Source organism: Phasianus colchicus, chromosome 16 (genome assembly GCF_987193195.1).
Source record: "Phasianus colchicus chromosome 16, bPhaCol1.hap1.1, whole genome shotgun sequence".
NCBI lineage: Eukaryota > Metazoa > Chordata > Aves > Galliformes > Phasianidae > Phasianus > Phasianus colchicus.
Window position 1 is genome coordinate 1384121 of NC_143451.1, and position 11970 is coordinate 1396090.

The 11970-nt window shown below is 43.2% G+C and overlaps 1 protein-coding gene across 7 annotated transcripts in view; it reads left to right on the forward strand.

Moving 5' to 3' along the window:
- The window catches only part of DNAH3 (dynein axonemal heavy chain 3), a 71702-nt gene that overhangs the window by 24428 nt on the left and 35304 nt on the right, over nucleotides 1-11970 (forward strand). For all 7 annotated transcript variants that reach the window (XR_016471649.1, XR_016471650.1, XR_016471651.1 and 4 more), the window contains 13 exons: nucleotides 877-1056; nucleotides 1338-1474; nucleotides 2174-2375; nucleotides 3567-3659; nucleotides 3958-4068; nucleotides 5344-5458; nucleotides 6605-6803; nucleotides 8098-8206; nucleotides 8487-8600; nucleotides 9250-9426; nucleotides 10110-10201; nucleotides 10624-10843; nucleotides 11621-11755. Coding sequence is in view for 1 of the 7 variants with exons in the window: in XM_031595467.2 (XP_031451327.2) it covers nucleotides 877-1056; nucleotides 1338-1474; nucleotides 2174-2375; nucleotides 3567-3659; nucleotides 3958-4068; nucleotides 5344-5458; nucleotides 6605-6803; nucleotides 8098-8206; nucleotides 8487-8600; nucleotides 9250-9426; nucleotides 10110-10201; nucleotides 10624-10843; nucleotides 11621-11755 (1884 nt within the window). In the remaining 6 variants the exon portion in view is untranslated. The remainder of the gene's footprint in view (nucleotides 1-876; nucleotides 1057-1337; nucleotides 1475-2173; nucleotides 2376-3566; nucleotides 3660-3957; nucleotides 4069-5343; nucleotides 5459-6604; nucleotides 6804-8097; nucleotides 8207-8486; nucleotides 8601-9249; nucleotides 9427-10109; nucleotides 10202-10623; nucleotides 10844-11620; nucleotides 11756-11970) is intronic.

Sequence of the window (11970 nt, forward strand, 5' to 3'; positions counted from 1 at the left end):
CTTTACAGCTAAAGCAAATGTAGCTGCTGGTCCCAGCAGTTCTCCCCACCATTCGCTGTAGAAATGGTAGTGCAGAAGTGTGCTGTTGTTTAGAAGGAATATTCATATAGTTTTTAAAAAATAATGCTGATGCTTTGCTCTTGTAGCTGGCCTGGCACAGCTTTTGGATGCTTGCTGCAGACTTGATCCCAAATCAGTTCCCAGCTGGAGTACAAAGGCTCAGAAAGAAAAGTCTGTGGGTTTTTGCTGTTGAACGCCTTGTAAGCCACTGCAGGCTTCTCCACAAACCTCTGCCAGTACAAAAGTTGTGAACTGTGAAGCCTTGTACAAATACTTGAAAAGCTTCTCGCCCCTTTGGCCTGCATATTTATTTTGCAGGTGTGTGTGCTTCATTCACACACAGTGTGCTCTCACTTGATTGCTAGCTGCAGATCCCCGTCAGCCAAATCACTCCTGTGAGGAGAATCACCTTGAAGAAAGCTGGAAGCGTGAGCCGTAGTCCCATATTCCTTCGGGTCTGAGTTGGAGAACTGCTTCATGACCTAATCAATTCATTTAAAGAGAAACAGGTGCAGAATGCACTTCTGAACTGCTGTTCAGTGAGAAGTCTTTCATCAAGTAAACTGTGTGTGGGATTAAGGCACGCATGAATGGTGCAGTATCACTCTTGGGACGTTTAGGCTTTTTTCAGTAGGGTTCTTTCCAGTAGGTCTGTCAGAGGAAACTCTTCCAGAGTATTTTTCCAAATAAAAAAACACAGGAATGCAGTGCTGCATTACTTTGGTAACCTGAGGTCTTCTACTGTCACTCTTCTAATCAATCTACGTGTTCAAGTGGCTGCTCATTAATCTTACATATTAAATGTTTTCAATGCAGGCTTGGGAAGCAAAGCTGACTTTAATGCAAAACATCATAGATAGCTGGTTGAAATGTCAGGCAACGTGGTTGTATTTGGAACCAATTTTTAGTTCAGAAGATATTATAGCTCAAATGCCAGAAGAGGGCAGAAAGTTTGGTATTGTGGATGCATACTGGAAGGACATCATGGCACAAGTGGTGAGTGCTAATGCATTTAAAGCATGCACTGTTATGTGTATCCAGCGACATCGCTATTGCTGCTGAGAAGATGGACCTGCTGGTTCTTAGGGCTAGCTGTTTGTGTTTAAGTCACAAGAAGGTCTGAAATCTGGTGTAGTAGTAAAAGGGCTTTAAGATTTCTCTAGAGGCTGGATGCTGTGGGGGTGATGGAGGGCTGCAGGGACATTTCAATTTTAAATTTTCATGTGCAAACATTTAGTAACCTTTCGGCAATTCGTACTGTATTTGTTCCTATACAGGTGAAGGACTCCCGGGTACTTGTGGCAACTGACCAACCCAGGATGTTAGACAGACTGCAGGAAGCAAACACTCTCTTAGAAGACATTCAGAAGGGATTGAATATTTACTTGGAAAAGAAGAGATTGTTTTTCCCAAGGTAAATTAATTAATTAATCAGGCCTAAAAATCTGTAAACTCTTTCTAACAGTTTCTGCTGAGCTGTTAAGTCTCATCTCGTAAGCTCATGTGGGACAGTGCCATGAAACAGAAGTTGAAACTGTGTTGTTCTTTCCAGATTTTCATGAGTTTTTCTCTGTTTGAGCTAAGTTTGCAGTGCCAAGGACAGGCAGAGGTGGGGAAGAAGTCTGCCCTGGCATTGCTTCCATCCGTGATTAGAAGCACTTCACCACTCACGGGGCATTTTTGAGGCAAGCTGCTACTTTGCCCTGGCTGTTTTGGGGTTCTGTCTCTGCCTTACCTTCTTTGGCTGTGCAGAGAGGTGTAGTTCATAGGGCTGATAAATGATTGTGAGGAGCAGGATTCTGTGTTTTAGCAGGTCTTCGTTGGCTGCACTGGTACATCTGCTCTTCCCAGAGTTGTATGTGGGTTTGAGAAACCATCTTCTTCCTCCACTGCATGAAAAGAAGGTTGTGCTGAAATTCTGACTGAAGCAACTGTTATAAGTTATGTAATGTTAACAGTAACTTGAAAGAAAGGGTCTGAAATAATGATTTCTCCTCTGTTATGTTGACATTATAAGCAACAGTAAAAACAGTTTATTGTGCAGGCAGTATATGTTTAATGACAGTTTCCGTGCTTGGAATGTTCATATTCATCAGTTGTATTTTTCTGGCAGATTCTTTTTCCTGTCTAATGATGAACTGCTGGAAATACTCTCTGAAACAAAGGATCCCCTCCGAGTGCAGCCACACTTAAAGAAGTGTTTTGAGGGAATTGCTCAGCTGGAGTTCACTGAAAATTTGGAGATTCTAGGCATGATCAGTTCGGAGAAGGAAGTCGTTCCCTTTATAGATAAAATCTATCCTACAAATGCAAAAGTAATTTTTTTTTTCTTACTGTGATATCAAATGTATGCTTTGCTTACAGGCTATGTTTTTGGGGAATGAAATTTAAAACATTTAGGATGAGATCATGAAAGGCGTTTAGGGATGGAAAACAAAAAGGGAATTCCTGCAGACATGAGTGAGGTGTGACAGCTTGGCAGATTCCTCGGGCGCTGCTCTGCGCCGACACGCACTGCTCAGAGGTGTGACACAAACGTGCTGTGCGTACATCTGTGTAAATACGTGAACGGATAGGCGTGCCGACAGAAGCATGGCTGAAACACAGGAATGAGGGCACAGAGGAGTGCCGCCGAGGAGGTGCAGCCCTCGGCCGGGGGGCGGCTGGGTGGTCAAGCCAGAGACTGCCCTCTGTCTTTGTCCTGCGCTATGGAATGGTTGGGCTGGAAGGGACCCTGCTGTCTGAGCACTGTTCTGTCACCTCATTGCACGTGCATTAAGCCTGGCAATAAAAGGCAGGAAAGCAGCAGGATAGAAATGGCAGGAACGGGGGGCCAGAGGGGTAACTTGCTTCATCTCAGCTGTTGCTAAAACCAGAGGTAATTCACAAGGCAATCCGTACTCTAAATTAGAATGCTGTGCTCTGAATGTGAGGCACTTCCAAGACTGCTGAAGGTGAAATCAGTTAATCGTAATTCCACTGTTTGTTGTAGTCTTCAAATTTGGAAGTGCTGAGAAGTGTCTGGCAGTTGGGCTGCATGATCTCAGGGGTCTTTTCCAACCTCAGTGATTCTTGGATTCTCATTCCCTCCTTTTTCTGTTCTCAACCTGAAGATATGAAGGTGAATTACTGAATGGTAACCAAACAGAGATGAGAGGTGGGGAATGTTGTGAGGTCCACGTACCACCTTTTACTCCCTGAATCTTCCAGGAATAAAATATCCTGGGATAAAATGACCAAGCTTATCTGACTGTGCCAGCTGGCATCTCCAGTTTTCTTTTATGGGAAGCCCTGTGTGTTGATTCAGCTGGATTCTCTGCAGTAGTTGATTTGCCTGCCTAAAGGCAGTGTTAGCTGCAGAAGTGCCTGTCGGAATCTGGAAAATTTCTAGCTACTTTGTCCTCCTAAATGAGAGAAAAGTCTATTAGAATTTGATGTATTTGATGCACTTTAAGAACAACATAATCAGAGAATGCTTATTGACTCGATGCTTTTCCTACTTGAAGGGCATGGTAGAAAAATGGCTTTTGCAAGTTGAGGAAATGATGCTGGCCAGTGTGAGACAAGTTCTTCAAGATGGCATAGGAGCATACGTCAAGGTAATTGGTCCCGAATTCAAGTGCAAAATAAGTTTCACAAGCAACTGTATGTGAACAGGTTGTTCCCATTTTTCTTAGGCAGGGCGGCCTGTTTGAAGATAAGGGGAATTTAGCTCTCCTTGTTCAGTACTGTGTGTGAAGTTTTAGTTCTAACATTCTTGAGGAAAAAGTGACAAAGTTTTCCATGCCAGCTCTCATTCATTTTCAGTGTGAGACAAAAGAAACTGGGAAAAATACTTATTACAGTGCTGTGATCCAATGTGTTTATGTGACTTTGAAATGGATCTTTGTGTTCAAGGTTCCTCGAAAAGCTTGGGTACTGCAGTGGCCTGGGCAGGTGGTGATTTGTGTTTCATCCATTTACTGGACAGAAGCAGTATCTGAGGCCATAAGGAAAGGAACCTTACAAGTAAGATTTTCTTCTGCTGTTGCCTTAATCAGAGTTTAGTGCTTATTAAGAAAACCCCTGTCTAACCAAGAAGACAATCAGTCAGCAACATGCTATAGCTTATTCCTGCAGTATTATCCTGCTTTATTTTCTGTTCCCTTGTTCTCATTGACTCTGTGTATCTTCAGTGGCTTTGCTGCAGGAAGTGATGTTACTGTTCTATAAGATTATGCTGGTATAAATAAAAGTACAACACAAACAGTCATAGACTTGTTAAGCACTCTCTTTTATTCCTACCTCCCATCTGTACCTGCAAAGCTGCAGGGGAACCTGCAGGCAACAATCTTGTCTTGCAGTGTGTCACAGTTGTTTGCCTACTGCTAGATTCTCTTACCATAAAGGTGAAGCAGATTTGTTCTTCTGTGCAGTCTTGTTATTTCTCCTGGTGTGTTTGTGGTGCTGCTGTCACCACACGATGTTCAAATAACGCTCAGTTGGGGCTGATGAAATGCATGATCAAGTAATGAAAATAATTTCTGCTGAAATTGTTTGTCTGATCCTAACAGTGTGTGAGAATTAATTGGGGGATTTGTTCTGTCAGTAGATTGGACTTCTTTTTAACCATGAAAACTTTATACCAAGTACTGCATTTTAAAGCTAGTACTTTGTTTCTGTATCCTTGCTGCACATCTTCTGTTTGACTTGTCTGTGGTGTTTAACACTACCTGAGGATCCTATTCCATATCCTCAGTCGCAGGGTTGCTGGCTGCCTGTTTCTCTGGCCTGCTGGGGTCTGGATGGCAGCACAGCTGTAGGACGAGTTGCTCTCTCTGGGTTGGCTCATCTGGAAGGCTTGCTGAGGTTGCACTCAGTCCCATTGCCTACATCATGAACGCAAACTCAGGAGAAAATAAGTTGAAATGTTCCTAGTAAAGTTAGGAGAACCTTAGATTTGGATTGGTATTATTCATTTACAGCTAACTACAAATTTCCGGAAGGAATATAATCCAGATCTACCTGGCAGTGAGTCTGCACATCTCCTGTGACAGAAATCTGGCATTTCTATTGGGGGAAAAACACTCCTGCTTACATCAGGCCATAAGGCTTTCTAAAATGCTCATAGTGCAATAGAACTCTAGAGAGTAGGAGTAGGAAAGAGTATTTAAAAGTTTGAGTGCTGTTGGGCGTTCCGTCGCTGCGCTCTGAAAGGAGCTCTGTCTTGCACCCACGGGAGCTCAGGAAGCTCAGGAAGCCCTGTGCCACTGCCTTCATGCCTGCGCTCTGCTTCTGTGACAGGATTTCTTGGAGGAGAGCAATCAGCAGATTGGAGACATTGTTGACTTGGTGAGAGGAAAACTGTCCAGCGGAGCCCGGCTGACTCTGGGAGCTCTTACTGTCATCGATGTGCACGGTAAGCACATCTTGTTCCATACGGGGCAGCGCTGCTGTGCTTTGGTGAGCCGTGGAAAGTGGCAGCTCCAATTCTTCCTCCACCGAACTGGCCGTGCCAGGAGACGACCTGCAGGGTTAGTGGTGGTCATTTTCATTGGTTACTTCCCAGGAGACGAAAATCAGGTGCAGCGGCTGGACTGGTGCATGGAGTCCGGCTATTGATAGAGGCACAAGAACCTCGAGCAGCCTCTGTGAGCGGTCTCAGCACTTTCCCAATGGCCCTCTGTTTTTCTTAGGGCAGCAGGGCTGAGGGGAGCTGCTCGCACTCTTGCTGGGAGCAGCAGGCCGCTCTTCCAGCATTTTCACTGCTTGAAATGAGCAAAATGGTTCTGCTCAGTCATACTAAAAAAAAGGTTATTCTCTCTTTCTAAAACATTTTTTATACTTTCTTAGGGCAGGCATTACAATAATGATTTCACTTGTTATGTCTCTGCATGATGCAGTGATTTGTAAAGTTTTTGTTCACGCATCCTTCCAGTCTTTGCTGAAATTCTCTTTGCCTCAATACGTAACAACAGTAATCTTGGTTTTTGGGTTGCTGCAATGTATCAGTGAAGAAGGAAGAAAAGTAGGCCTTGGACTTGAATGTTTAACCATCATACAGAGTTCAAACATGCAGCTGTGTAACTGTTGAGATCTTGCATCTTGCTCTTTAGACTAAATTCTGATGTAAACAGCGTTCTGTCACTTCCTGGCTCTTTTGTGGTCTATTTATCAGTGTGGAATTTGGCCATGAGATTGGATTTTGGTGGTTTTTTCTGCAGTATCAGGGAAAATAGGAAAATGAGAAAATACAGTCCCAAGTAGGCTTCTCAGGCACTGACTTCAAGCAGCCTTTACAAAGTGACTGCACAGTGATGGAGATTGCTCGGCCCTGCACAGCTCTGCATCTGCTTAGGACTGGCACTGGGACCTGGATCAGGTGGAGCTGATTCCCTGTGCAGAAGCTGGAGATTTCTTTCCAACGTGAAATTTGTCCTGCTGCTCTAAATGTTGATTTACTCTTATGTGTATGTAAGGAAATATTATTTTACTTCTACACTGTTTTAAGTAAGCAAAGATAGTAGAAGTGATTTTTAAAAACAATCTGTCCCTGACTCTGCAGCTCGTGATGTGGTTGAAAAATTGGTTGAAGACAAAATCACAGATCTGAATGACTTCCAGTGGATTTCTCAGCTGAGATACTACTGGGAAGGGGAGGATGTGATAGTGAGAATGATTACAACAGAAGCCAAATATGGGTATGAATATCTGGGCAATTCTTCACGTCTGGTTATAACCCCGCTAACGGACCGGTGTTACAGGTAAGCTGTGTTGTGTATGAATAGCATCTTGTTTTAGTGATTTGCAATCTGCATTTAATTTCGTTTGTTATAGTTAATAATTGTAGGAGCCTTAGCATCTAAGAGTTCCATGTAGGTTTTGGAGGCAGATCTTACCCATCTTCTTTATCCAAATATGTTAAGGTATTTGCAGCACTTGGATTCCTGTATAGTAGAGTGCTGATCTGTTGTACACAGGAAAGTGCCTCTGAAAAAAGCTGGAAGGTGATAGTAGTGGAAATGTAAAGAACTGTATGGTAACACTGGTGAGTTTATTTCTGTAAAGTAAGGCGTACATGTGAGGTGTGTCCACCTGTCATGTGAAGAGCAGCTATAGAGTCACTGGTGCCTGACTGCAGGAAGGTGGGGGACTCTTCCACTGCTTGCTCGCAAGAGGCTGAAATGGAAACACTTCATCCTCCAAGGGCATTTGGGTCTTCATTTCCAGTGTACCCTGGAGACATGGGTCATCTCAGCAGGTAGTTTTTGATTTTGAGATTTAAAGATACTTCTTGATAGCTGTCTCCAGGCAAATACAGAGAGAGGTTGTGAAAATGTTATTTGGGCACAGAGCCGCTGTGAGCTCGCTGCTGCACACAAGCTGCAGCTAAATGCTGACATTATTGCCTAGGCCAGCAACCACTTGCTGTTCTGCCATGCACAGGGGTAGTGGAAAGACAGTGAGACTGCTGCACTGCCTGCAAACAGAGGTTGTCTCCAGTAGTGTTAGTGCAAACAGTGAGCAAGCAGCCTCATCCAGACTTAGCGACTGCTTTTGGTGGCTGAGTTTTTGAATGGCTTGTAAAAGAAAGAGATCACTCCCCTGTTAGCAGGGATGTCAGTTTTATTACGAATATCACCTGGAGAGCGTGGTCATTTCCTTATTTAGGGAAACAACCTTCATGCATTTTCAGCCTTCTCTAACGACTGACTTTGTTTATAAAGCCAGCTTAAAGTTATTGTCATGGGGAGCTCCATGTCCTTCTGCAAACTCTGCCACTTTCCCTGTGGTTCTGCACATTCGATTGTTCATTGAGGATGTACGGAGTGGGTGCACATTATAAAAATCCTCAACATTCCTTGCAGGTCAGGAGGGTGACTGTAAGCTTCCACTTCGGGGAACCAGCTGTGGGATGTTAGCAGGTTGCTAGGTCAAGCTGCAAAGTACACATAAATCACTGCCAAAGGAACCTGTGTAGGAAGATACTGGTCCCATTCTTCAAAGACAATTTACTATTAATAATTACTGTTTCTAATGGCTGTGCTCTTTACATAGGACATTAATGGGTGCCTTGAAATTAAATCTTGGTGGAGCTCCAGAAGGACCTGCTGGGACTGGCAAAACAGAAACAACTAAAGATCTGGCAAAAGCACTAGCTAAACAGGTATTAAAATGTAGTTGGTTTGGTTTGGTTTTTGTATGGGTGTGTAGGTATTTCTTGCAATGCTGTTCTTAATCAAATATTGTTTGTTCTCTGCCAGTTCAAACTTTATTCAAAGTAGTAGTTGGTAAGAGCATTGCATTTTGTATCTTGTCTATATGACATCATCGTTCAGTCATCCAAAATTGGTAATAATAATCCTTTCCTGGTTTTTAGACGCTAGGAATTTTGTAATGGATTTGGTGTTAATCCTGAGAGATGTTGTCTCTGTGTTCTCTTGCAGTGCGTGGTCTTCAATTGCTCAGATGGTCTTGATTACAAGGCGATGGGCAAGTTCTTCAAAGGTCTGGCACAGTCTGGGGCTTGGTCCTGCTTTGATGAATTCAATCGGATTGAGGTAATTTGTTAACTCAGATTCGCAATACGGAGAGCTTTACTGATGCTTTGATGGAGTTGGATTTGGGTCAATACTAGTAGGCCTAGGAATTCCACAAAGATCTGTATTTCTTTATGTTTTGGTGTCTTTAACAGCTGAATTTCTCTATTTGTCTGCTGTAACTTGTATTTTAATGAACTCCAGCGTTAGCATTCTCATTTCTCAGTGTTCTGTAACCGGAACGGGAGGCACTGAGGATTACCCTGGGCTGCTTTACCCATTCCTTGCATTTCCCTCCATGTGGGGCACTGAACGAGTCAGTCTTTCTGAAGATGCTGATTTCTTTGTAGTGTGAGGCAGAAGGCCAGTGCTTCTGGGGGCATCCCGAGGAACCTCCTGGCCACCCGATGTAACTGTCCATGTTCAGGCAGGTTGTATTTTCTTTGGGAGGAGGCTTTCAGAAGCCTTGTGGTATCTGTATGTTGGTTAAATAGAGAATGGGAGTATGACATTTCCGAGCATTGCTTTAAAAGACAGCTAAAATTTAGGCTCGGTTGTCAGTTTGGGCCTTACATTGAGTGGTTCTCACCTGGAGGATTGCAGGAGATAGCCATCAAAATGTATAAACCTTTGTGCTTCTGATGTTTTCCAATCTGCTCTGCCTTATTAGGTTGAAGTATTGTCTGTGGTCGCCCAACAAATACTTAGCATACAGCAAGCTATTGTCCGTAAAGTCAAAACGTTCATCTTTGAAGGCACTGAGATCTCTCTCAATCCCACCTGTGCTGTGTTCATCACGATGAATCCTGGCTATGCTGGCCGGGCTGAGCTGCCTGATAATCTGAAGGTAACCCTAGGATCCTGATTTCTTGTAGAAATTAAACAGAATTTGCAGATTCTCATCTATTTTGATAAGAAAAGCTAGACAGCAACCAAGCAATACAATGATCTAACTTGTTCTGCTGTGCTGTTCACTGAATGTGTAAACACAGGGCTGTACAAAATGCACAGACAAAGGTCTCAGCGCAGTCAGCCTGATAAGTTTGCAGCTTTAGCTGTGCTTTCACTAAATGGAAATTCTCGTGGTGTAAAATGGCTTGGAGTTCCAAACCCCGATTTGATTTCATTTTAACAACTTCTTGAGAAACTACCAAGACCAATAGGGTTCTTTTCCCAGACTTGGCATGTGTTCTTCACATGACTTCGTACAAGACATTAACCAAGCCATGTGCTAGTGTGTCTGTTACAGAAGTGAGATGAATAATGCCTTCTGTTTTGGTCTGTTAATAGTTCTTTAGAATTATGACTCTAAATACTTGTTCTTACAGCGCTGAGCACAGACCTCTTGGTAAGATCGCAGTTCTGGTAATGGTTCTAATGTGATCTCATTTATTTCAGATGATTCCTAAAGGAATGAAAGAATAACATGACTATTACAAGTTCACAAATCTCAGAGATACTATTCTTACAGAACAAGCACAGCTTATTACCAAATTCCGCAGTGTGAGCTTAAATATTCCTTTCTTGTAGGCATTGTTTCGAACAGTTGCCATGATGGTACCGGATTATTCTTTGATTGGAGAAATTTCACTTTATTCCATGGGATTTTTGGACTCTCGAAGGTAAGGCGTGCTGAATTTTCCACCTTGATTGAGTCTAATAGACCTCATTCCTCTGTAAGGCACACGTGCATATATGTACCTTTAAAGCATAATGTTCTGGAAAAGCCATCTTGTTTGGTTGCTCCAGAAAGTACTGTTTGACCCCCTGCATTATTGCCAGTCCTCATTTACCACCTCATATTGACAGATACATATCTCTGCACAGAACCACTTGCAAAATGTAATTTAAGTGGAACTGCTGAGTGGCACACACATTCTCTGGCACATCACAGTGTGCGGTTTTGATTCCGAGGTATCTTATAAGTATTACTTGGTTGGTGGGTCTGCATATTCACAGTTGCTGCAGTGATTTTGATGCTTAAATTGTTTTCTTGGCATGGTGAGATGTTTTCCTTCTCCTCGTGCTATTTTAATTCCCACAGTCTTGCCCAGAAGATCGTGGCCACGTACCGCCTGTGCTCAGAGCAGCTCTCATCTCAGCACCACTACGATTATGGCATGCGTGCTGTTAAATCTGTGCTGACGGCAGCAGGAAACTTAAAGCTCAAGTACCCAGCTGAGAATGAGAGCGTGCTGCTGCTGCGCGCTTTGATGGATGTGAACCTCGCCAAATTCCTGGCACAGGATGTGCCCTTGTTTCAGGTAAGCTGTCACACGGCTGTCCTGAGTTCTGTGATAAGAACCTGCAGGAAAGGTGTTTCCCTATGAGGATCAGCTGCTCCAGGTGCTGCCGTGTTGGCGTACGGCTGTTGCAGTCCACAGATCTGGATGTGCTCTGTGGTTCCATGAGTACTGTCTTGAAAAACACTCTGTGGTAGCTCTGAAGATGTGCTGTAAAGTGTTTATAAGATAACTGCTGAAGTCACCGATTTATTAGCAGAAACATTGTTTTTGCAGTTTGCATTCTAGCTTTGTGCTGCAGAAAAGGTGTGGACAAATAAATCAATCCATTAGAAATTTGAAGTCAGATGAAAACAAAGAAGTTGTTGCTCTGTGCTGCTTTCATACAAAACAAAGACTGTGCAAAGCTATGGGTCAGACAATAAATTGAAAGACCCAGAAGCTGAGGTGTGAGCACAGTTATCTCTAACACCTCAGAACGCAGAGCTTCTGTTTAATAACTGAGCATGTTCAACAGCTTTCACTTTCCTGTAGCACAGTTTGAGACACCTTTGCAGAAGGTTAACCTTGCTTTTACAGCATCAGTGTGTGTAGAATTGCAGGGCTCCCTCCTCTCGTGCCCGCAGAACACACTGATGGCTGCAGTTAGTGCTGAGCGTTAGGTTATGAACACATTTCCTCTTCAGCTCCAGCTACCTGTGCAGGTGTTGTTTTCCTTTCAGGTTATGGTGCTCTGGGAGTTTTCCCTTTTTGTAATCTGTGGTTCAGATGATGTTTTATTCTGTCTCTCCTCAACAGAGTATCATATCTGACCTGTTCCCAGGAGTGGTTCTTCCCTCACCTGACTACGAGCTCTTTGCCCAGGCAGTGACTGCAAATATCAGGAAAATGGATCTTCAGCCAGTTCCGTGGTTCATTGGGAAAATTATTCAGGTTCTTCTCACACTTATTTCTTGGGGAGATGACAAAGCAAATGATTGAGAAATATTCTTCACCCCTTCTCTGACTCAATAGATAATAGCCTCTGTGATCAGTTAATTTAGTGTTACAAACAGCATGTATTTACTGAGGAAAAACCATGTAATAATTGTCAGTTTTGCTTACAGTTTGAATTCAGACAGTTTGTGAAGGAGCTAAATAGTTGGAGC